Source organism: Grammomys surdaster, unplaced genomic scaffold (genome assembly GCF_004785775.1).
Source record: "Grammomys surdaster isolate TR1022 unplaced genomic scaffold, NIH_TR_1.0 66, whole genome shotgun sequence".
NCBI lineage: Eukaryota > Metazoa > Chordata > Mammalia > Rodentia > Muridae > Grammomys > Grammomys surdaster.
In genome coordinates, this window is record NW_021604568.1 from 3,251,247 (window position 1) to 3,277,605 (window position 26,359).

Sequence of the window (26,359 nt, forward strand, 5' to 3'; positions counted from 1 at the left end):
CTCTCTGCCTCTCTCTGCCTCTCTCTGCCTCTCTCTGCCTCTCTCTGCCTCTCTCTGCCTCTCTCTGCCTCTCTGCCTTCTCTGCCTCTCTGCCTCTGCCTCCTGCTTACAAGGCAAGCATTTTACCAACTGAGCTACTTCCTCAGTTCATCATATGTATTGTTAGATGCATGATATAAAGTCAGAATCTTCCTCTGTTGGTCTTCAGAGTTCTGAGATTATAAGCATTCACCACCATGTCTTGCTTAGTAAATCATAAATGTTTTTTGAAAGGGTGAATGGATTACCAAGGAGCTAATATAATGTAATAGATGAGTTCTTCAGAGCTCTAGTAAATGAATCTTTAATTGTCTTTAACCTAATAGCTTTGAGCTGTAGAGCAGGACATATTAAACTTTAAATAGTGCAGGAAAGATACTACCTATATTGTTTTTCTCTCTTTAGAAACAATTGTTACAATTATTTCTAATATACAAAAGATAAGGTCATGCAAACCTGTAGTCACTCAGAAGTAGAGGCAGAAGGACTTCAAGTTCTAGGCCAGTCTACTGTACAGACCAAGTATATAAAGTAAAAAAATCTACTCCCAGAAGCCAAGAACCCAAGGCCAAAACTAATATTCCTCTTTATGAGCTAGAAAGCAGGCTAACTCGTCTTTCCCCATAACTTCAAATGGCATTTCAGTTCATGAGTCATAGCTCAATATATATAAATATATGTGTCAGACAAAAACCACTGCAAAAACCTATACTAAAACCATTAAGGTAAAATGCTATAATAGAAATGTAAAGATGCAATAGAAACACAGAGGTCAAAGCAACTGATTAATTGACATGCTTTGCTTTCATATAAATTGTACTGAAGTTTATAGATTTCTATACTTTATATAGAAAAAAGAGATATAAAACAACAGAAAAAAGAAGTGTGAAAAGCATCTGAAAAGAATCCCAATATCATGAAATAACCTTTTTAAAGACTGACTTTTATGTGTATGTGTGTCTGCCTGCTTGCATGCATGTGCAGAGTGTTTGCAGATACCCACGGAGGTCAGAAGAGGGCATCAGATAACCTAGAACAGGCAGATATGAGCAACCCAATATGGGTATTAGAAATGTACCCAGGACTTCTGCAGGAGCACATGCTCTTAAGTGCTGAGCCATTTCCCCTGCCTCTCATGAAATAATTCTTACTAGTATTTTAAATACATAACTGCATATAGGCACAGCCTTACATTTTTGAAAAGAAAATAAAGGGGGGAAAAACAGGATCCTGCTATGATCTTCAAATCTAATGTTCTAGCATAATCCCTAGAGTGATTGCCTCATGTACTGTTTTTACTAAAGTTTCCTCGAGATTGAGCACCATGATACAGGAGGTGTAGTTTATGATATGGACACTGTGAGGTTTATTTTACTTAGCGTATAGTTTACTCCCTGGGAGACTGTTTTAAGAGAAAACTAACCCTGTGTAGACACAGAAGAGGCATGAAATTGTATTCTGACTCCAGAGCTCCATGGGCTTTAGAGTGCGGATGGTTAACTCCGTTAAATGATGCATTGCCAAATAGTAGCGTCTTCTTTGCAACTCCACCCACCTATGCTTGCTACTCCCCCTGCAGATTAGCATGGCTATAAAAATAGCCTATTGCTGTTTTATGCACAGTCTTTGCTCATCCATTGATTTGTTTAAACATTTCAGTCGAACTCTAAAACCTGGGAATACAGTTACGACAGTCCACTATGGGACTGCAAGGTATACTCTCTTCAATCCTGGGTCTTCTTGCAAGGAATCTTTACCGAAAGAATTTCCAACCACCAAAGAAATGTTCCTGCCCCACTTACAGACTGTAGTCTTTTCACTGGTGAATAATCTAAAGTCAGTGTTTTATCTCATACTCCAAATTCTGATGTGAGATTTTTTTTTTTTTTTTGTAGGAAGAGTTAACATTTCATTGGTTAATTCCAATAGAGGCCTGTCAAAGCATCAAGGGTTTGGTTGGTGACATTGCGATACAATATTGAAGGACACTGGTTAAAATTAAAGACAAGATGTTATTAAATGTGTTAAGTATTGCTAAGTAATTAGTGAGGTTTGGAATGAGCTGTGAATGAATCTTTGAGTCACTAGAGCAAACAATAGACAAAGCAGGGTCTGTCCCTCACAGGGAGAAAATAAAGAGGAAACAAGAAAAATGAAAATATCTATGTATGATGACAAAATTGTAGGTTTATTTTTTTTAATATTTTTCAGTGGTGTCGTTATAATGTTTTCCTGGAGTATTCTCTCTCTGCCCATTTCATCCCTCAACCTAGTCTGGCAAAAGAAATAAATAACAATACAACCAGGGCCAAAAGGGGCAGTAAGGAACCTGAGTGAGATTCTAATTCCTAGAGTTTCCTTTTTTTATACTTAGCCTTCCTTTCTAGGCCATCCATTCCTCGTGGTCAGGCTGTATTTTTAATCTAATCTAAATCCACAGGCTGCAGTGAAATTCCATTTCTTCCTTTTATTGTCTCTCCAGAGTTCTCTCTTATTCAAAAGATACTGTGTATTGTAGCTTACCCCAGTTCCATGTTTTAACCTCCCAGATGCATGTGGCCAGCTCCTAACTTCTTTCAAGCCTTTGGGTTTCTCGAAGGAGGTTCTGCATGCTCTCCTGGTGTTCTCCAAAGCTGACTTGCCCCTGGGCACATTCGTAGGAACCTGGAATCTTCAATCCTCTTATTTCCTGGTCCATGTTTCTTATCAAACTGAGATATTTTTTCCCATTCTTTCCTGCATACCTTCCATGTATTGGTGGGACTTTGTTCTGCATGGGGATATAGTAACCAGGTAAACACCACTGTGTGGTCTTGGGTCTGCAGTTAAGCAGAAAGAAGAGCACTAGCTTACAAATTTTTACAAAATGGAATTTTATTTGAACATGCTCAGATGATTTGTAGGTAAAGAATAGACTCCTTAGTCCCCAAATGTTTGAACTGAACCCTAAAGGACAGAAGTTTCTCTAAGCAGAAAGTCCCCCCAAAAGATGGCAGTAAATGTGTAAAGGCTCTGAGCAGAGGGAAGCAGGTAGCAACATCCAAGTTTCCCTCTGCCTCCCTGTGGTTGTCATCACTAGAGCTCAGTTCAGGACTATTCCCTATAGCACCAGAGCCAGGACAGACAGACATAGATGGAAATGTGGAAACACAAAGGGAGAAGGGCCTTGGTTCAAAGGATGGTAAGAGATAGCCTGAGGTACAGGCAAGAGCATCTGTGAGTGAAGAGAGGAAGGAGCAATAAGTCCTTGGGTGATCTGAGAAAATTTCTCTGAGGAAGTACAGCTTGTACTTGGCCTTGAAAGGACTGATTGTGAGAGAAAAGAGCATTCCAGCTGAGGCAGGAGTTTGAGCTAGAAAAAGAAAGGCAGCACACAGACGGCCATGCATCCCCATGTGCTAAAGCCGGTCTCCAATGCCTGAGTCTCTTCTACCAAAATCGGAAACTTGGGGAAATGAAATATTTGTCAAACACAGTTTCTATCCCTGTGCATGACAAAACAGCACGTCTTATGATTTTGATGGCGATAGTTCTAAAATCGCTTGTACCCACTCTTGCCTTTACTAATGACTCTAAATATAACTCCGTCTTTTTCTCCATGACGCGGGATCACGGCCATGAGGATATAGTTATTTTATGCTGCATTATAACTGGCTCTCTTTTACTTTTCACAGTTCTCTCTGTCCTCTGATGCTCAGCTGTTAGTTCTCTTTGAGTCCATCTCAGGCAAACCCTGCCCAACCATGCTTCTGGCAGAATGACTCTTGCCCTATCCGGCATTTCACAGCTTCCGTACAGCCGAAAACCCAAGTAAACGTGTGTTATGAAATCATCTGCCTCAGACACAACAAGCTTTGATAAATGCTGGTTAAGCGAGTGATGGATTAGACTTGGATTGGGAGCCTCGGGTTCAGGTTGATGGAGAGACCTGGGTAGTCTTCTGGAGCCGGATTCCAAGCTATGCAGAGTCAGACCTGCACATACGAGCCTCTACTCTGCTATTTTTGTGGTGTTGCTTAGCAAGCCAAGTTGCCAACTGGCTTTGATTCTAGTGACTAACGACTGTTTTTTCATGCCCTGGTGATGTTGGTTACCATGGTACTGTGGATGACACGGTTGGCTTTTTTATAATTGCCTTTTAGCGGCTCAACAGATTTTTGTTTTCTTTTTTGGCGATAGAGATGTCACTTATCATTTCTGTAGAACAAGACGGTGACTTCAAAAGGTGGCTGCAGCTCCTTGTTTTTTAATCAGGAAAGAAATAGAGTTTTGTTCTATGTGGTTGGTATAGGATTAACAGGGGAATATCTTTGTGTTTTCTTCTGGATTTGTTAGAAGCTGAATGCATGGAAATGATAAGAACCCCATAGCTTGTTGTGCAGTAGTTCTTCCTTATCTCCTTCCAGTGGGGTGCTACAGCATTAAAAATACACACTTAAGTATTAAGATAAGTAGGCGCACAGAGCTCTCTGTTAACACAGAGGCTGTAATTGTTGGCACAATCAAACCTCTAAGGTCGATAAGATGGCTCAGCATGTAAAGATGCTTGCCACCAAACCTGATGACCTAGGCTCCTCCCCTTGAGTAGAGCCCTAGGGTTCACATGATGGAAGATGAGAACCAATTCCTGCAAGTTGTCCTCTGACTTCCTGTACCAGGACATGCACCATGGTGCGGGCACACACATGTGCCTCCCTCCCCCAATCAACCTACCAATGATCAATAAAAAACATTCCTAAATACATCTGATCAAAAAGAGGCACCCTGTAAAATCACACTGCTCTTGTAGCCTGCAATTATTTAGACTTATAACAGTATTTTAGAAAAAAAAACGTTTAGAAAAAGAACTTTGATCCCAACTTTTAATTTTTAAACTATTTTGATTTTTTGAGATTGGGTTTCATTGTGTTATCCAGGTTGACCTTCAACTCCTAATCTCCCTACCTCGGCCTCCAGAGTGCTGGAATTTGCAGGCATGCACCACCATGCACCCACCCTCAACCTTTAATTTTAAGATAGCAAAACCCAAAGCCTTGAAAGAAAAATAGCAATGATATTCCCTCTTAGTTGCAAAGCCTTTACAACCTTTGTAAAAATCTTTTCAAAACAGAAAGTTGGTTTTGTTCACTATGACTAATGAGCCCAGCATTTTTCTTTAAATCTCCATTATATGTGTGAGGCATGTGGTACCTGTCAATCAAGTGTCAAGGATTAGGCTTAGGGTTAGTCTGGGCCAGTTTTTCTCATACTCAAATTCGAGTAAGAACCACCTAGGGGTCTTAGTGAAATGCAGGTTAGAACTGGAGAACTAGGGTGCAGTCTGAACTTTGGAAGCTCCGAAGTTTCCAGGTGCTGACTGTTTTCTGCCCAAAGACCACACTTTGAGTAGCAAGTGTCAAAACCATTGGTCCCCAAACTTTAGTGTGTGTAACAATCTTGTGCTGAGTTCATCCTTTTAGATTGCCTGACCCCCAACTCGCCCCCTGGATCCTGATTCTGTGCATCAGAAGTGGGGTCCCAGAACAAGTACCCAGGTAATGTTCTTGCTGTCGCTCTAAGGAACTGTCACGTTGGTAGCAAGTCACAGAGTGAATGAAAGATGCTTCGGAGATGTCAGAAGGAGCATAATAGGAGCCTCTGTGTTTTACAAAGTGAAGGTCATGAACGCAGCAGAAAGCATACGAAGGTTTCTGCTTTCCTTTGTTCTCTGTTACCAAGCAATATGCCCTCCTCCTAGCTTCTATTTTCAGTGCTGGAAACAATCACTTTACCAAAGTGCTCTGGCTATTTTTGAAACAACGAAGAATCAAGTCAATTATTGGCTTTTTTTTCACAGCAGAGGACGTAATCTAACAAGGTCCGTGAAAGCTCTTTGAGGGTCATTCCTAAACCATATATAGCACAGTACCCCATATTATTCAAGCCCTTGAAGGACATGTCAACTTCTTCCAGTACAAATACGTAATGTAAAGTTTCTTTAATTACCCAGCTTTCCATCTCTTTAAAGCAAGGCTTTCAGTCTCAGCTATATTGAATTCCGGGGCAGCTGTCTTGTACATCATAGGATAATTAACCTCGTCCTTGGTTTCTACTCGCTAAATATGAACCCCAAGTTGTAACAGCCAACTCATATCCAGGAATTGCCAGATGTTATTCAGGGCTAGGGACTAGGTAAAACCTCCCCCCGCTGATTACCAGTCTAATTGCTGTCTTAATATACAGTTAACCATCAAAGTGATCTGCCTTGTACTTTGGATGGTGATGTCAGGTGATGACAGAAACTTATACAAAGAATCACCAATGTCCTGCATTAGGGGCACACCTTGAGTTCTGAGTAGCAAGACTACCTGATTTACAGTAGAGCAGAAGTTAATTAACCTCAGACATGTCGAAAGTCTCTCTCAGAAGTGATTGGCACAAAGGCCACAGAAGATATCTTCCTATGCCCAGCTTTAACATTCACCAGTGAGCTTCTGATTCGTGTTAGCAGAAGTATAATAGCTACTCAATGCTGTGTGAGAGAATACAGCACGTAGCTCGTGAATACAACCATTCTTGGTAAATTCAGAAGGATCTTCTCCTTCCTGTGAAGACTTAGCACCTTAAACTAGATGCACTGAAAGGGCCTAGGGTTTGATGGGCATCTCAGAATTTTTCTTCACATGTGTCAGACAATAACTATAGTGACACAAATTCTTCCTTTAAATTGGTGTTTTCACCTGTATTAAAATAACCTATAAAGCTTACTGAACCTCAGATCATTGCAATGGACCCCCAGAGATTCTGGCTCAGAAAGTTGGGGGTAGCACCAGATAACTTATTTCCAGCTAGTTCAATGACACTGATGCTGCTGGTTCTGAAAACAAACTTTGAACATTGATGTCACGACTCTACCCCAAACCAGTCTTGAGTGTGAGCAGCGTTGGAGCTAGGCTATCTGAGTGTGGGATTTCTTGTGCAGAATGTGTCTAATGCTCTTGGAGTAATTCTAACACAGAGCCAAAAGTGAAAGCCATTGAATTAGGTGAAAGGGAGAGCGAAGGAATCTCACCTGGAGTACTATTTAATAGAGAGAAGATAGGTCACCAAAAATCCCACTTAATCCTACAGAGTGTGATTTAAGCTCCTTCATATTCACTAAGGTTTATGTCTCTGGCTTCAACAAAACCACCCTGGTGGTGTGCTCCAAGCGAGGGTCAAGCTGTAGGGACATACTCTCTACCTTGTGTCTCATTAGGATGTGGGCAGCATTGGATCTAGAGATTGTAAAATGAGAGAGAGCAAGAAGGCTTCAGGCAAACAAATCTCTGGATAAAGGAGCCCAGAGCTTCTAGGAGTCAAGAAAAAACAAGGCCAGTGAGTTGAGCCATCAGGGTAAGGGTAGACTTCTGTAGTCTAGATACCAGGTTCAGACCAGACATCAGAGATTGTATGGTTACCAGTTTAGACATGGGATACAAGTGAACCCAGAGTAAAATATGTTTTGTATATTTCAGAGACAAATATATACTTTGTTTCAAGAAAGTCCATTGGAAAGGCAGGCAGATCTCTGTGAGATTGAGACCAATCTGGTCTAGAGTGAGTGCCAGGCCAGCCAGGGCTACATACTGAGATCCTGTCTCACAAAAGAAGATGGGGAGAAGGAGAAAGATTGGACTCAAATACAGTACAGTAGCAGGGCTGGGGTGATGGCTCAGCTAGCAAAGTTCCTGCTACTGGAGAATCTGAATTCGGATCTCCATCACTCAAGTGGGAAAAAAAAATGTGTGTAGCTGTGGCAGAGACAGGAGGATTCCTGAGGCTGACTGGCCAGCTAGTCTTACTAAATTAGTGAGAGGTTCAGTGAAGGGACCTTGTCTCAAAAGAATAAGGTGGACAAGAATAGAGGATGATGCTCAGTGTGGACCTCTGGCTCTCATGTATATGCAGATACACATGCCCAGCATCTGCATATGGCAGGGGAGACTGTGCATTAACCTAAACCCCACTGCTTTTAACCACTACCTTTTAACTCAGCCCAGAGGTTTTCCATCCATGTCACAATTGTATGCTCAAGGAACATGTGAAAATGTCTCAACTCTAGTAACTAGCATTGGAGAGCTTTCTGTCTGAAGAATTACCTCTTGCCTCAGATGCGTCATAATGAGATACAGTATACCCATGGACTTAGCTGACTTAAAGATTGTTACATTGGCTATTTTTAGAAACAGAGGGGGTAACTTGCCAGGCCCCGTGGCTTTGAACACTGCCAAGGGTATGCAAAGCAGATCATTCAGTTTAGCCTGTTCCTCCACAGCTGTAGCTTGGCATGGCTTTGCTTTTGTGCACATGGTCTCTTATTAGCAGTCATGATTCTAAAAGAACACTGCCTGCCCTAGGAATATGGCCACCACGTGAGAGGGGATTATTGAATGGAAGTTGAAAGGGGAGTTAACTTGTTAAAGAATATACATAGGACACATATGTCTCAGTGGGTTCGAAAGCAAGCTGGGGCCTGTAAAATCATTCCCCGCTTATTCTTTAGGAAATTTATGTCATTCCCAATCACACCCATTCCAAGGCTCTTCTGTACCATCTATGGAACCTCTTGACAAACTGGAAAGTTCTACATAGTTGTAATAGTCATTAACCTAAATTGTCTGACAGCCCACTTTTCTACAAAATTAGGGACAAACTGAAAGGGTTTGTTGTGATAGCAAGTCATTTGACAGTTTCTAGTCAGTATAGGGGTGGCCCAGAAGAGGTCACAGTCTAAGTTCATGGAATCTCATGAGCAAGCAGAAGAGGGAAGTAAAAATGTAAACCACTCTTCCAAACATAGCATCAACCCACTGGTTGGAGATCAACATTTGCTGAGAAAACTGAAAAAAGACACATTAGGCTATTAGAGCCCTGTTACTCCAGGCTTGCCCTGGTCTGAGTTTTAAGCACTCTTACGTCATACTTGAGAGCCAACAACATGTCTGATAATAGAGATGGCCCTCTCAAGGCTCAGCTTTGCCTTTGTCTGCTCTCAGATTCTCCCCCTGCCATTTGTGGCCGAGATCTTGCCTCTGTGTGTGATTTCCTCCTCCACAGAGGAGCACAGCGTCCTCTCCTCCTCTGCTCTCAGTGGCCTTTCTTAGGTCCACTGTCAATCACCACATCCTAGAACACAAAGTGATAGAATGCTGTCAGCAACATTCGCCAGCACAGTTCCTCAGCTCCAAACCACTACTGCTCTTTCCTTTCAATGTGTTCCCCTTACAATCCTACTTCTGCCTCACACCTTCAAGTGGTTTGTAGCTTTAAACTTTGCTAACATCCTGTACCTTCAACCATGAGCTATTGGGGCTTTTTATTCAAAAGAGATTTTTGAATAAAAAGCCACCAATAAAAGAAATGTCTTAAAATTTACTCTTTTAAATGTTTAATTTACATCTTTAGTATACAAAAAATTATATAAGCATTAAGGTCATCTAATCCCAGAATAATTCCTTATCCCAAATCTGAACCCAGTAGCTACCTATTTTCTTCTTTCCACCATTTCTGACAACCACTAGTCTATTTTCTTTCTCTGTAGATTTGCCTATTTTGGAAATTTCCCATGAATGGAATCATACAGGTGGCAGCCATGTGTGCCCGGCTTCTTAGATTTGCTGTGTCTTCAAGGCATGTGTGTTTGATAGCATTACTTTATCCCTCTTTGTGGCCAAACAACATTCCATTGTATAGACTTACCACGTTTGTTTGGAAACGTGGGTTGTGGATACTTCTAGGCTATCGTTAATAATGTTGGCCATACGTCATCTGTGTAGAAGTGGAATTGCTGGACCATGTGATAGATTTTGTCTAGTAGTTTGAAGAACTTCCAGAGCACTAGAGCAGTAATAGAGGATGCTTGTTTCCTGTGTCCTCTCCAACACTTCGGATTTTTATAGCCATTCTAGTAGATACGTAGTGATATTCCATTTCCATTTGATTTGAATTTCCCTAATGCTTATGATGTGCGCTCAGCATTTTTCACATGCTTATTGATACAGCTTCCGTACAGAAGCACTTATTCAAACATTTGTCATGCTTGTAACTGGGTTGTCTTTTCATGAGATGTAGTATTTCTTCATATAGTCTAACGATAGGTTATTGTACAGTGATGTATGTCTGGTGCCTGGCACTAGAGAACGTATATAGCAGCTTCTGTAAAAAAAATAATAATAATAATAGCTATTGTCCTAACTGTAAATGAGAAACATTCACAGAGTATTGTGGCAGGAAAGAAGGGAGTTAAAGTGTTCTGTATCTTCAAACTGGCTTTAAATAAGACCACTTACAACATTCCCTCTGAGCCTAGGAAAAAGAGGGGTGTCGGGATAGGGCTCTGAAGGACCGACTTTTATAAGTGAAGGAAGGACCTTAGGTGTGTTTACCATGGAAAGAACTGGTTGTCTCACTGTTGTATTAGCTCAGAATGGGGCTTTATGATTACCATCCCCTGTTTCCTATCTCAGTCTGTCCCTAAGAAGGGCAGCTTCCTTCGTTTGTTTGTCAATTTCTATGGCTGTAAAATGATGGACTTCATTGTAACTTTCATATATACACATGATCTTATCCACAACCCTGAAGGGTATCTCAGGGTTAAAATATTTCTAAATAGGTTACATAGGTTCTGTGTCTCAGTATCTTGACTAGCATATAAGCAAAGCTTAAAATTCCTTTGTGACCCTCAAATTGACCTTATAAGGTATAGAACCATGCTGGGGTAGGTGTGCATATATCTTCCTGTGTATAAGGACATTTGGGTGTCCATAATGTAGAAGTTATTCATAAAACAGTAAACTGTTCATGTACATGATTCTAACATATGAGCTAAGCACATGAACTGTGAAGCATGTGGCTGTGCTGTATGCAGCCTGAGCCCCACAGCACAAAAGGCATTCAGTTATAGCAAACAGTTTTAAAAAATCGGTTTGCCTAGATTTTCCATGATATTACTCATTTGTTTTGTCATCTGCTAGCACATGTTAGCAGAAAAGTGAGAACAGGTGCCATAAGTTTAAGAAAAAATGTGTTGGAAATTGTTTTAATCTTTAAGTTGCACACATTCTAACAATTAGCATAATCTAATTTAAGCTACAAAACACTTCAGTCCAATTGGATAGGAAACAGTTGTTTCATAGGGTAACTTTTTTTTTCTTTTTTGTTTTTTTCGAGACAGGGTTTCTCTGTGTAGCCCTGGCTGTCCTGGAACTCACTCTGTAGACCAGGCTAGCCTCGAACTCTCAGACTCAGAGATCCGCCTGCCTCTGCCTCCCAAGTGCTGGGATTAAAGGCGTGCGCCACCACTGCCCGGCTACATAGGGTAACTTTCTAGAGCACCAAAGGAGGGTTGAAATATTCATTTAAACCTATAATATGCTATCAGAAATTAAAGGTTCTTGGTAGCATCTGTCATACCAGTTTTGTATTTTTATTTGGTCTCCAGCCTAGCTCAGGTTATCAAATACTTATCGGATGTTGGGGAGGTGAAAGAACCTGTTTAAAGATGTGACTCTTTGTCCTGAAGGAGCTCACCCTCCAAGAAAGTCACACTAATGTAGGACACATGAGTCACTCATTACAAGAAGCAGAAAGCTGCAATGGTACCAAACGCTTTGGAGCCCACAGCAGCGGGAGATCGGGTCTGATTCAAAATGGGGTCAGTCTGGGACAGCTTCTAAAGCTGTAACCTGAAGGGCCAGCAGAGGTGGGGTAGGGGAAAGCCATTCTGTGAACTATTCAAAAGGATGCCGGGAAGAAACTCAGGAAGTGGAGTTTATCTGGAATACCCAAGAGGATAGACTGCTGATGGCACGTGGCAGGGTACATGGGAATGTTGGGAAGAGCCACAAGGTACAGTCTTGATTTTACTAAACAACTTGAGTTTTGACTTGACTCTGTAAGTACTGTATTAGTTACTGCATACTGCCTCGGTAGACACTTTTCCTGTCACTGTGGCAAAAGAGCTGCAAGAGCAACTTAAAGAAAGGCTTTCTTGGGACCTGGAGAGATGGCTCAGTGGTTAAGAGCACTGACTGCTCTTCCAGAGGTCCTGAGTTCAATTCCCAGCAACGACATGGTGGCTCACAACCATCTGTAATGGGATCTGATGCCACCTAAAGGTGGCACAATTCCCCAGGCTGGGGTGTTGAACTGTATAGAAGGGGAAGTGAGCTGAACGTAGGCATCCACCTTTCTCTGCTTCTTGACCGAGGATACGGTAGTCTTCAAGGTTCTTCTGCTGTGATCCTCACTGTGATGGGCTGGAACCTCAAACTGTATGCTAAAATAAACCCTTTCTCCCTTGAGTTGTTCTGGTCAGGTGTTTCATCACAGCGACAGGAAAACTGAATAATAGCAAATTATGCTTCTGGAAAACCAACTGCCCCTCTTAATTCTCAAATCATGCCTTTAACAATAAACAAGCATAAGCTGCTTCAGGAAAATTTTTTTTCAAGACTAAATCATCTGAGTCAGTACCTCAGATTTTTCTCCTTATATATGCCTAAATGTCTCATAGCCAAGAAAGAAGAACCACTCAGGTTTGCATTTTAGAAACAGGGCCAGGAAATGTTTCTATATTATAAAAGGAAACAGATTGACCTGAAGGAAGTCAGTTAGAAAATACTTCAGCCAGGTCCAAAGGCAAAGGCCCCATAATCTTTGCCTCTCCGAAGACAGGAACATCCAAGTTCAAGGCCAGCCTGAGTAACTTTGTGAGATCTTGTCTCAAAATAAGATGTTGGGGGAGTGTGTTTGTTTTTTTTCTAGGTTCAGTTTTTTCCTAGGTTTGATTCTAGGAGAAAAGGGGAGAAGAGAAAGGGAGGGCAGGCTTCAGGTTAGGGTTGGATACAGTTACATAGCTTGATCCAGCTCGGCCCCCTTCGGGCTGTGCAACTTGAGGCTTATCACTAACCCAACTTGTGCCCCCATTCTTTCCCTTGTAAAATGAATGTGATGCTGCCACCCACTTTCCGGCTCTTTTGAGGATTAAATCATTTGACATGTGTCAAGTGTTCCAAATAGTGTCTGGCATGCAGCAAGAGCTTGACAAATATCGCTTGTTAAGTTGTTAGACAGGGAAAGCAAAACATCTGCAACATTAGTCAGAATGTTCCCCATATAAACACCTGAAACAAGGTGTTCCTTTGGTTCCTGGTTTCATCCTGTCCCCATGGAGAGCCATGGTGGCCTGGAGAGAGCAGCTCGCATCATGACAGCTAGGAAGCAGAGAGAGAATGGTTGTGGAAACAAGCTTTCTCCTTTTCCCCTTTATATTCCATCTGGGCTGCAGCACGTTAATGGTGCCACAGGCACCCAGAGTGGATCTTCCTCCTCTTCCTCTTAACCCTTCCTAGAATTGCCTTCATAGAAACACCCAGAAGTGTGCATTACTAAGCTCCTAGAGATCTTTCAGTCCAACCACATTGATAATCAAGAGGACTAGCACATCTGCCTGTGCTACATTACAGCTTACAAATCCTTTTCACAAACCTACCAGCCGTGTGGCCAGTTCACGGGCACTGGTTATCCCAGCTAGAGGGTTGCTAACAGTCACCCCCAAAACAGAGAGAAGACAATTCCCATCTTATTACACTAATGGCTTCTAAGAAAGGCACGATAGGATAACTTTTCTCTGCTTTACAGTACATAGGCCCTCACTAGGGAAGACGAGAAAGCCTGGGTCTCCTAAGACTGAACACCCGCTTTCAAGGTGGCTTCTCAAACTGTGGTGGCCTCAGGGTAGTCAACAATCTTCTCACAGGGTCTCTACAGCAGAAGTTGTTGTCTTTTATCACGCAACCTCAGGAGTTCAGAACAGACTCCTCCTAAGTGGTAACGGTTCAAGCCCACCAGGTTCAGGGGCAGAACATATTAGCCACAGCCTTCCCTGGTGGCAGTTCCAGGAACTCAGCAGCCTTGGTTTTGAATTGACACACTTTACTAGTCCTTGATTCCACCTGAGTGATGACAACTACAGTGGCAGTTAAATAGCTTGCGGGGAAGGTAGTAATCAGGGAGGGAGACTGACTTCTAACCTCGTTCTCCTCTGGTCTTTCTTTTTCAGTTAGGCTCTTCAGTCTCCTTCAGCTAACCTATTCTTATCAATGTGTCAACGTTCAAAGAGAAAAATGTAACTGGGTTACATTTTAGACACATGTTAGAAAGCTTCCCTAAAAAGAAACATAGAAGGTTTTCAGAAGCAGGAAGCGGGTGGAGGTGAGGAAGGCTGGAGAGAGTGTAGTTAGCAGGTAGAGTGGTGTGCTAGATAGAAGGGGTGGCTTCTAATGGTTCAGATCACAGCACAGTACCCGACTTGACATGATTAGCCGCATATTTCAAAACAGCTAGTACACACAGACCTGTGTAATTTCACGGACATGATGAGGGTTGAGATGGTAGACATGCCAATACCTTCATCTGTCCATTACTTCTAGTGTAAACATTTTCAAACGTTACACTGTACCCTATATGTCCAACCTATGTGAGAACTAACATTATAAAATATCATCAAGTGCCACATAATAATGTTATGACCAACAATAGACTATGTAGAGTAGTCTTATAAAATTGTCATCTAGTGATGACATACCATTATGTCATTAGTGATGACATAACCATTAGTTTGCATAAGTGCTATCTTAGTTAAGGTTTCTATTGCTATGATGAAACACTGTGACCAAATGCAACTTAGGGAGGGAAGGGTTTATTTGACTTATGTATCACATTCTGTTGTGGGAAGCCAGGCAGGAATTCAAATGGGGCAAGAATCTGGAAGCAGGAACTGATGTAGAGGCCGTGGAAGAGTGCTGCTTACTGGCTTGCTTCTCATGGCTTGCTAAGTCTGTTTCCTTTTATAGAAACCAGGACTACCAGCCTAGGGACAGCACTGCCCACAATGGGCTGGACCCTCCCCCGTCAATTATTAATAAAGAAAATGTCCTACAGGCTTGCTTGTGTACACCCCCTATTGTATACAGACATTTTCTCAATTAAGACTCCCTCCTCTCTGATGACTGTAACTTGTATCAAGTTGACAGAAAACTAGCCAGTGTATGTGCACTCTGTGATATTCACACAATGAAACCGCCTAACAGTTCAGGTCTGAGAATCTGCCTCTATCACTGAGCAACACACATCTGTATTTCTTCTGAGTATGGGCTCCCGTTGGTAAGAGCTTACATACAAATTTCCTCTTTTCAGATGGTTCTAGGGTGAGTTCAGTCCTGAGTCTGGTCAAACAGAAACTCTGTATCTGTTTTCTCACAAACAAAAATCATCTCTGAAAGTGATCCAGGTGCTCGACTCTGGCTTCCTTTGTTCTCCAGGAAAATCTCACCTGGCCATTGTCCAGAGAGTCAACAACGAGGGCGAAGGAGACCCTTTCTACGAGGTGATGGGCATCGTCACACTGGAGGACATCATAGAGGAGATCATCAAGTCGGAGATCCTCGATGAAACTGACCTCTACAGTAAGTCTGTGTCCTTCCTGCTCCAGGGAGACTCCGGGCATAAACAATGGGATCGGGTGTTAAGGCAAGTCTGTGCACTGGCGTGTCATCCGCAGCCACCTGGTGCTAGCATGGTGGGATACCCTGGTCCACATTATCCTGAGTCACTGGGGACATGCTGGTGAGGTGTTATCAGAAGGGAACTTTCCAGAACACAGTTAAAACTGAGGAAAAGTAGCTTAGCTTTCAAAAAGGTAAAAAAAAAAAAAAAGGCTAAGGGAATATACAGTGTGCCTAAGGGAGGCCCAGGGGGTCTCTGCTCTTGTTTCTGCACCCTGAATTGCTCCCAGGGTGGCTCTTTGTCTATTTAGAGGCAGAGCCCAGGTTCCCTCAGAACTCTTCGCACCCAGCCACCAATGAGCAGTGAACACCGTCATGGCACTGCCTTGTGCTCAAGCCAAAAGGTTAACCACCCCTGCTGGATGCTGTTCTCGGCCCTTGTGCCTTTTAGCAGCACCCCTGCCTAGTTTCCCATTCTCTTTCCTGCCCCCTGGATCAGGTCCCTGTTCCTGCTTCTGCCTCTGATCTCTTCCTCTCCCTGCACCCCAAAGGAACAATATGGCCTCCTCTTTGTAGTGAGTGACAGCTTTAGGCCCATGGGCCTTATCAACGCTTTGCTTGCCAGCAATACAAGGGCTTCCTGTGTCTACGGAATTGGAATGTTATCTAAATCCATGAGAGTCTCTGGCCAGGAAATGTCTCCTCCCCAGAGTTTCATCCCCTAGTACAGCCTCCTCATTCCCTTCCCGGGGATAACTCATTTGACATGAGCAGCCTGGGCTTGCCAGAGCAATCTTACAGAAACTGCTTCCTCATACCAAAAGGCTGTGATACCATATGGCAGGGAGGATACGGGTGGGCCAAGAAGCGATCAAATCTAAACCATGAGCCAGCCCTTACCGAAAACAAGCGGAGTGCCACTGCACCTCCCTTTAGGGACCTGAGAATGTGGTACTGAGCGTTTTCTAACAAGGTTGAAGCTCAGAAAGGACCTCTCCCGTTCCAGACTCCCTTCTCTGCCCACTACCCCTGCTCTAGAACTCCCAGGATCCTTAAATGCAAATTGACAAAGACTACACTGAAATGTTAGTAGTTGGTGGAAAGCTAAATTAGTATTCTCTTCCTGGGGTAGTGATTTAAATAACCCTAATGCTTCAAGTACCCACTATTAAAATCAAAGTAATAAAGGGAGGGATTATAGGGATGTCTCTACTTAGGAAATGTTAATGACATGCTGGCAGACATACAAACAAATATGTCATATAAATCAGAGGCCACTCACTAGTGACAGCAGAGAAAACAGGTTCTAAATCTCTCCTTGATGCTCACTTTCTGGATGAGCCTCTTCCTGGAGGAGAAGGCCCGAGGTTCCTACACAGATTCCTAAGGGCCACGAAAGGCGGAAGAAGTCAGAATACTGTTTCTTCTTATGTGACTGTGACTTGTTATACACTCTGGATACCTGGGTCAGAGTCTTCCAACCTTCTAAAACAAAGCATAAGTAGGGCTGAAGTGGGAGCCAGGCACCTGCAAAGGACCAGAGGCAAAGGCAAGCCCACTACAGCTTTTGTAGATGGGAGACAATCCAAAGGCCTGAAATAAGCCAGTTCCAAAAGAAGAGGGTTGGGCAGAAAGAAGCTGGAAGCTGGGGCCCTGGTTTCCTGCTGTGAGGACACGTCCCTTTAGTCTCTATTGTGTCCGGTCCACTTGTACCACAAGCCCTGCGGCTTTCCAGGCCAAGTTTGAAGAGAATAGAGACACATGGCTTTCCTCTCCCCTCAGAGCAGGTGAGGTGGGTTAGCACTTCCTTTTTTTTTTTTAAACACTCTGGGAAAGCAACAGAGAAGTGGTCAAAATAAATACTTCCCCCTTTAAAATAATTGTGTATATATATATATATAATATAAATGTGAATCTACACACGTGTATACATAAGTAGACTTTTCCCTTTTTTTAAAGATTTATTTTATATGTGTGAGTACATTGTCACTGTCTTTAGCCACACCAGAAGACAGCAGCATCAGATCCTAATACAGATGGTTGTGAGCCACCATGTGGTTGCTGGGAATTGGACTTAGGTCCTCTGGAAGGGCAGTCAGTGCTCTTAACCACTGAGCCATCTCTCCAGCCCACTAGACTTTTCCTTTTAAAAAGCAAGTAAAAAACTAAAAAAACTAAATCAGAGATTTAGTTTTTATGTCTCAGTACATAGATACATGCCCAGTGTACAGGCTCTGAAGTTCCAGGCTCTGCCGAGTCCTCATCTGAAGAGTCTGCTTTTAGAAAATTCTGTATGCATGCTTACTCCTTTTCTTTTTGTTTTCCTTGTATTTCCCATGATCCTCTCTCCAGAGGGTCCTGAGGGAAGCATTAGAATTGTGAGTGGGAAGAGTGTGATATGGCTTAGCTACCACTCCCTAGTGTGGCTTAAACCCACCGGAAAGAGACTAGGTAAGCCCTGCTCTAGGGAATGGAAGAAGACAGAGGGAGAAACCCCAACCCCCTTAATGCACAGAAAGCCAACAGCTTTTGTTTATATGATATTGTATAAACACTGTCAAGTACAGTTGCCTATTAGAGTCTTGCAATAACTACACAGGTAGAAAAGTTATTAAATGTCTTGTATGGATTAAAACAATCAAAAACCCTAATGCATGGAGAGTTTGCACAGCAACTCTTAGGTAAGGGAACCACCCTTAGAACTCGGTGGGGGAACCTCCCCCCCCATCACCCCCTCCCACCAGCTTCCCCAACCCCTTCATCTACCACCTAAGCACAAACAACACCATCTGCTTCCTGCAGGCTCCTACTGGGAGGGAGTTGGCCGAGCCTCCTACAGTTGACACTGCAGAAATGTGTGATCCCAAAGTCTGTGTAAGCGTCTAAAGATCAACAATGATTCTGACTGTCATATTTCCCCTGTGGCCCTATAGCTGACAATCGGAAAAAGCAGAGGGTCCCACACCGGGAGAGGAGGCGGCATGATTTCTCTCTGTTCAAGCTTTCAGACTCGGAGATCAGAGTTAAGATCTCACCACAGCTGCTGCTGGCCACACACCGCTTCATGGCCACAGGTAGGACCTGTCCTGCCCACCCCCAACCGCAACACTTCTAGAAGAATCTAGCATGGTACCTGGCACCACAGACTTAATACCCTTCATCCCCATTCCGGTGTGCCACTCCCACTTAGAACCAGAGTTTGAGGAAGAAGGTTGCCTCTGTGGGGTCATGTGGTAACTCCAGGCTCCCTGCTGTATTGGTGGAGAGGAAGTGAGTACTCTTTACCAGAAAAGGGGTAAGGACACCACTGCAGAACTTCCATTTCCTCTGCTCACTTTCTAATGGCAGCCTGAAGCCAACCTCCTCCATCCTCCTGGGATTGGGGTACCCCAGAGCTTTGTCTCAGGGGGGAAACCATTATCCTCCTAAGCAACAAGCCCCGGTGTTTGGGTCCCCACCAGGAGTCTGGGGTGGGAATCCTGGTCCCCTTAGAAAGAAAGAAAGGCATAGGAGCTGAGCTCCTTTCTTACGAAGAGGCTAGAATTTGCCTCTGAACTCTCTGACGTCATTCAGTCCTAATTAACATGCTCGGCTAGAATGCTCAGTCCAGGACTAAGTGCCACTCTTAGCTAATCCAATATATACTTATTGAGGATATAGTGAGTGCAAGCCAGAGCCATCCAGGTGCTAAAAGGTGGGTAACCGTAAAGCAGACCCTCCTTATAGTAGAGTTTTCAACATGTAATCTCGTCTGAATGGATTTGTTTTTAAATCATGGATCAATTACCCAAAGCAAAGCAGCTTCATCTGCTTAGTATTATACTGTGAGTATCAATATATAATACCTATTAATAGTTAAGTATGATAAATGATATTTTACATTATTGACAACTTATTATTTAAGTCATTACTTCTCTATTAACTTGGGATTTCATTTCAGCAAGCAGGTGAACGTTATCCAGATAAGCCAGACTCGATTCTCTGTGCGTTGTTCTACTATAAAATTAAACACTTTGTTGTTGTGTCCATGGTCCAACTCTAAATAAGATCAAGGAGAAAAGTCATTATAAAAAAAAAAAAAGAAAAAGAAAAACTGATATTTCCCAAATGCTGATCTGTTTCTCCCAAGATTTCAATGAAGCAATAGTCATTCCCAGAAGGCACAGAGAAGGCCCCAGGATGCTCACTGGGGATTAAAATTCCTCAATCTGAGGGATTTGCAGAACCCCCAGCCTACTTAAATTGAAACCCCAGATGCTGCACTCGCCTTCTGCCAGCTTTTGCAGCTGGAATGGGGGAGGTGCAGAAGTGCAGATGTCCACCACCACCCCTTGCTGCCTTCCAGAAGTGGAGCCCTTTAAGTCTCTGTACCTTTCGGAGAAGATCCTGCTCCGGCTTCTGAAACATCCTAACGTGATCCAGGAGCTTAAGTTTGACGAGAGGAACAAGAAAGCCCCAGAACACTACCTCTATCAGCGCAGCCGCCCCGTGGACTATTTTGTGCTGCTTTTACAGGTGGGTGTCAAGGTCAGGGGACTTCCAAGAGCAAGAGGAGACCACCTGCAGGGTGAAGGGGAATTCCTCTGGCTTTTCTTCCCTCATTTCAGGGTACCTAGAGAACAAGGCCAATGGGGCAGGCATCCTTGCATTACCCACAGGAAAGCATGTAAGAGTGGTGTCCCGGGAGCTGTAGCTTCTATGGTTTTTCATCTGAGCACTCAAGCATGTTTGGCGAGTAGTGAGAAGTCTGTATGCTCAGTAAAGACATTCTGCTTCTGAACTGAAAAGGCCTGTAGAATCCTGATGTCTCAGGGTGTCTGCTTGAGTATCCCCACACTGCCTCCTGATGATTCTTCTTAAACCCTCTCTTCTGCTGATCTGACTCTCAGCATCTCTGACTTCCACACTGGTCCTTGCTCTGCCTCCTGGACCACATAGGATACATTTATTCTCTGTGGTTCCCTGAAACATCTCCCTCTGCAGAGGGCCAGGAAGAAAGACAATGACTGAATGAAAAAAGGTATCAATTGCCTTCCCTGGGTACCTGGACAGGTCTGTCTTAAGTATATATCACAGCTGGGCATGTTGGCACATGCCTGTTATCCCAGCACTCAAGAAGCAAAGGCTGGAGGATAGCTGTGAGTTTTAGAATAGTCTGATCTACATACTGGGTTGGGGGCAGGCAGGGCTACTTGGCAAGACTCTGTCTCAAAATAAAATTAATTAATTACTTAATTAAAAGTGTCAGGCATAGTTCCACTGGAGCACAGCTTACCCTGTCCTGGCCTCCACCACGAGTTCCATCACTGGCTCCATGTCTCTTCCCAGCAGAGTTTTATAGGCCCTAGAAACAGTGATGGCTTAAGATCTGAGTCAAGACCACATTGAGTTAGAACTGGCCTCTGTCCGTTACAGTCCTCACAGTCTGTCCTTTTTATGCCATGATTTGTCTCATACATATCATTCCAAGTAACCTTAATAAAATGATTGTTCTACCCCCATAAATGAGATCATTTTCTTCACCGTTAGAAATGGATCATGTTACACTGTGTATATAATGTAAGGACACGTGCTATCCTTCATCTTATTCTTAACAAAAATTTTTCAAATAAAAAGCTAAAGGGAATAAAATAGAAAGAAGGTAAACTCCAGAATTGGAAAGATTAGCATTTAAAATGTCATTATTTCTATTTTCTAGCAAACCTTGGCTAAGCCAGTGAACCTCTTTGAGCCTGAATCAATTCATCCATCGCCTGGACATAAAAATGTTATATATGCCAGGCAGCAGTGTTTATTTTAAACATTTTATTATAGAAAATTAGCCAAAGAGTAGAAAAAAAGAAAAAAATGTAACTAGCTTCAACAACTGTTGACATTTTGTCAAGAATTCATAATCCTCCCATTTGCAAATATTTATTTTGAAAAATGCAAAGGTGCCAGGCATGGTGGTGCACACCTTTATTCCCAGCACTTGGGAGGCAGAGGCAGGTGGATCTCTGAGTTCAAGGCCAGCCTGGTCTACAGAGCAAGTTCTATGACAGTCAGGGCTACACAGAGAAACCCTGCAGGGCTGACTAAAAATCCACAAGGTGCACATAACAGTATCAGCTGCATAGATGTAGCTATACATACTCATGGTAGTTATTACTATCATTGACAGTGAATATTAGTTGTCACTGTCACTGATGGTGAATTCAACAAGAGCAGATTCTCAGCCAGACCCAGAAATGGTCTCATCTCGAAGACTGTCAGGAAAGCTGTATACTAAGCTCAGCTTGGCTGGTGCGTTAGGCCTGTGTTATCCAAAGGCAGCTACAGTGTATCAGGAAAGCTTGGTTATTCATGACCAGGTGCTGCTTTGGGATTGAGAAGGCAGTGAATTCACTGCAAGGGGCTTCTGAAGTGGGAGCTTGTGTTTCTGTAAAGTAAATCTAGGCAGAATTAACACTGCCCTGTGATAATGTGAGTCCATTTGTCAATGCCTACAAAAGTCCTTGGGGTATGAGCCGATGGACCTGGAAGTGCCCATCCCAACCTTAGTAAGCTCCTTGCACTCCTTCTCTCTCCAGGGGAAAGTGGAAGTAGAGGTCGGTAAGGAAGGCCTTCGCTTTGAGAACGGAGCCTTTACCTACTATGGTGTCCCAGCCATCATGACCAGCGCTTGCTCAGGTATTCCAGTTCTCAAGCCGGAGTTTATCAGGGAGGCAGTGGGGTCACCAAGAAAATCTAAGCTCAAGTCATGACTCTTGTTTTGACTCCTGTTAAAGACCTTCAAAATAAGCTGTTTCACATCCTTGGCTCTTGTTTCCTTCTCTGCAAAGAGGGGATAAAAATAACTTTTCTTCAGATTTTGTTTGGCTTTAAGAATAAGCGGAAGAAAACTGAATTGGGAGTGGAAAAGGTGATCGTGTAGAGAGTGTTGGGGGTGGAGAACGTGGTTTTCAGTAAGAAAAGACACATTGTTTCACTTTTACCCCTCTTCCTTACCCTCCTGTTTGATTGCCCGATTTCTGCAGGGTTAATTGGTGCTGGGGTGGAGTAGAAGGGAGATTTCCATAAGCTGATATGTTTTCTGAATTACTTCTGAAACCCACTGCATCCTTCTGTCCTTAGATAATGATGTGCGGAAGGTTGGAAGTCTGGCTGGATCCTCTGTCTTCCGTATGTATCCCTCAAGCCCCTTCCTCATGTCTTCCCCTCATAGTCCTGCCTCAGCCCACTTTGGGAGCCGGAACCAAGCTATTTGAACACGGGCTGGGTTAACTCGAATGCTGGCAGCTTCTTTGTAATGCTATGCTTGGAACACTGCCTCCCACCAGGTACCCACGGAGCATGGAGGCTTAGCTTTTGTGTGTCTAGAACACGTACTGTGGTGTCGTGTCTCTGTTCACGCACAAATGATGAACAGAAGTGTGGCTTGGATTGGGGCACCATGAGTTGTCACCTGCCAGGGAATGTAGGCAGTTGACCCGTATGCTCTGGTGGTGGTTCAGTCTTTCCTTCTCTGTGATGGTAATTCACTCACCCTTGGTCTTTATCTGAAGTGCCATAATTTTTTTTGTCTGTGATGGTTGCCCTCAGGAAAAGGTGACTGTGACACTTGGTGTTGTAAATCAAGGCTGGTGCCATCTGCTGCTTAGCCATTGCTCCTTCCTTGCCTACAATCTCTGCCAGCTGGCCATGCATGCTGCTTGGGGATGTGTGGGGGTGCAGCCTGTCACAGCGCTGGTGGCTGGCTTCATCTGCCCTTCTGTGCTCCACCTTCTTGCTAGTTTCTGTGCAGAGCTTGTGTGTTTGTGTGTGTAGAAAGCATGGCTTCACTTGTGATCTACATGTAATCTAGAAAGAATTTTCTCTAGAATTCCTTTAGATTCATTGGTTTAAATTTTGCAGTAGCCACTTTAGTGTCAAATAGGGTATTTCCTTTCACCATAAAAGAGATTTTACATAGTGTTTTATATTTGGATTTAGCAGAAGGCTTTGAAGCATCACATGCCAAGAACAGCAAGGTATAGATGTCACTTCAGAATGAGAAAAAAAAAGGGACTGGGTTTATAAAGCAGTGGTCAAGTAGTTGTCTAGCAAGGGCAAGGCCCTGAGTTCAAATCCTAGTCCCTCAAAACTAGATAATAAATAAATAAGTTTATTAATTAAGATTTTAATAAGAAAAAGTGAAGAAATGATTTGTTACAAATCACCTAGCCAGTTGATGACTTAACTAGATGGGGCATCTCCTGTGTCGTGACTAGTTCATAAAGCACAATGAATACAGATTTTAGATTCATCATGGTCCAGAATTCAATCTCTGTATGGAAATGATAGAATAATTTACCATGTCATTTTACTGTCTAGCCCACCAGCTGGCTGAAATGAAGTCTTAAGTGTCTGTTCTGCCCATGATGATATAGAACTTGAGCTGAAGCAGATTTGCTTTTAAAAAAAATGAAAAAAAACTGTAATATAATATGGTATTTATGTCAGCCAATGACTGCTGAGTAAGATTGATAAAAGAAGCATCAATATTCAGTATAGAGAATTGAAAAGGTGAGAGACAAGTTCTAGGAAGAGGTAACATGTAACCCCTTTATTCTCAGAAGGAGGCACCTTGAATCACACTAGATCCTGCTCCTAGGACTGTAAGATGCTACCTAGAAGCTCTGACTCTGTTCCAGCTCTTCAAAAAGAGCTTTGAAAACAAACAAACAAACAAACAAAAAACAGAAAACAAAGAGTTCTGTAAATCTTATCTTCCCCTTCCCTCCCCAATTTGTAGGCCTTTGCTGCTGAGTCTGATGACTGAGTTTGTTACCCTGGAGCCCACATTGGAAAAGATACCATTCCTCACCCACATGCTATGCCACACCCACCCACAGACACCCAAATAAGTAAACTAAAAGCAAATCCAATCAAGTAAGAAGATATCTGACTTCCCCAGATCCTAGTTCTATCAAAAATCCCTGAGTTTTATCAGTGAGAAGAGTAAACTTGCAACCGCAGTCTTTTTTTCTTCATATTTTATTAATGTTTTAAGATAACATAAAATGATGGATTTTACCAGGGCATCTTCATATACATGAATCAGTATACTTTGTATTTAACTAACTAAAGGGAAGCACTAACTTCTCTTTGCTTTCCCATGCTTCTGAGCCTTTGCACATACATGTTCAGAAAAGACAAAGAACATTGCCCAGTAGGGGGGAAGAGGTTGTCCATCCTCCATCAAATTCTTCCCCCTGAGTGAACTGTGAGCTAAATGCAAAGTCCACCCCCACCTCAGTGTTGTTCTCTGAGCTGGTGCTGATGTTGCGGTCTAGGAGCCCCTGGTTTGACATTTTACCAGCCAGGAACGTCAGCATGTGGTTGGGAGGTGGAGCTTGAGCCTAAACCACACCACAGGACAGTCAACCCTTGCAAGGTCTTGACCTAGTAGGTTGATCACCTGTGACTTGTGTCTCAGTGTTAAACTGAGGTTACAGAGAATTCTCCCAGGTGTTCCTGAGTGTGGCCAAGGAAGCATAATCCATACTCTATTCTCTGCTCCTTTTTGAGACAGGGTCTTACTGTGTAGCCCAACTGGCCTAGAATTTGCTATGTAGACCAGAACTCACAAAAATCTGCCTGCCTCTGTCTGCGTGCCATGGTGCCCGGCTCACACTCTATTCTTTATCTTGATTTTGATTGCCGAGAAATCCTGGAGCCCACGATGAGGGACCCTGGCCTTGTAGAGGAGCCTCATATGAGCTTAGGTACCACAGGAGCACACAGAGGTATGCAGGGGGAGGGGAGAACGAGCCCTCCACTTGCTTAGCAGAGTAGACATTTAATTTAGGAAGAACTGATTCTCCTAGAGACTGGGGTTTCTTGCTCCAGTGTGTCTGCAAACAGAGGCCAGTTCAAATACTCATTAACATCCTATGGCAGGATGATTACCAGGTAGGTATAAAACCCCCTCCCCTCTCCTGCTTGGATAAGTAATTTCAGATCAAATCTGTGCTGTAGGAGATAAAGACCCAGAAGCTGCCTATTTCATGTACACAGATTGTTTGTGCGATTGTTCATCCTATAGATCGTTTGCATTTGGGTCCTGGGAAGGGATTCTGAGAATGAACAGATAAGACAGACAGAGTTCTGTGTAGACCAGTGCATCGGGATTAACAGGAGGGAAGGACAGAAGTCCTGTGCAATCTACTTCATTGAGCCATGAGGGATGGCCAGCACCATTTTTGTCTCTGGGAACAGAGAAAAGAGAAGAAAGAGGTGCTTCGGAACACTTGTGATCTCTAGAAATCACCTGATTCATAGAGTCGACTCACAATTGAGCCACTGAATCCTGCCCTGGTTTTGCCTAAGGTCTCTTTTTGGCCAAACAGTAGCACCTGGGAGGCAGGATCCAGCCTCCCAGCCTCCTAGCAGATGCCCTCACAGGAGCATCCTGGCCCTTGAATGTCTCCCGGAGAGCTCTCCTGTCGTTGGACAGGACATGAGGCCACTGGGAGAGCAGAGGCCAGGGCACAGTGCTGGGCTCTAGCACACTTGCTAGCTTAGGTAGGCCCCTCAGAGAGAAGGCTGCTTATGTGCTATCTCCAAGGGCACTGGCTGTGCTAGTCACTGGCATCTGTGAGTCCCACTGAGGTGATTGCATATCCTGTCAGGAGACCTTCAGTGGAGTTCATTTTATTTTGTCTCTCTGGAAAGTGACTCCATAAACATAGAATTCCTGTGCTTTCCAAAGCAAGGTTTATTTTTGCCAAGAAATGTGATATTGTGAAGAACCAGGAACAGCCGGTCTCACC

General features: G+C 43.3%; 1 protein-coding gene across 4 annotated transcripts in view; it reads left to right on the forward strand.

The window, feature by feature from the left end:
- Window positions 1–26,359, forward strand: part of Cnnm1 (cyclin and CBS domain divalent metal cation transport mediator 1) — a 55,773-nt gene that overhangs the window by 8,451 nt on the left and 20,963 nt on the right. For all 4 annotated transcript variants that reach the window (XM_028774975.1, XM_028774972.1, XM_028774984.1 and 1 more), the window contains exons 2-6: window positions 15,384–15,527; window positions 18,500–18,640; window positions 19,912–20,081; window positions 22,136–22,235; window positions 22,680–22,727. In XM_028774975.1, coding sequence (XP_028630808.1) covers window positions 15,384–15,527; window positions 18,500–18,640; window positions 19,912–20,081; window positions 22,136–22,235; window positions 22,680–22,727 — 603 coding nt within the window. The remainder of the gene's footprint in view (window positions 1–15,383; window positions 15,528–18,499; window positions 18,641–19,911; window positions 20,082–22,135; window positions 22,236–22,679; window positions 22,728–26,359) is intronic.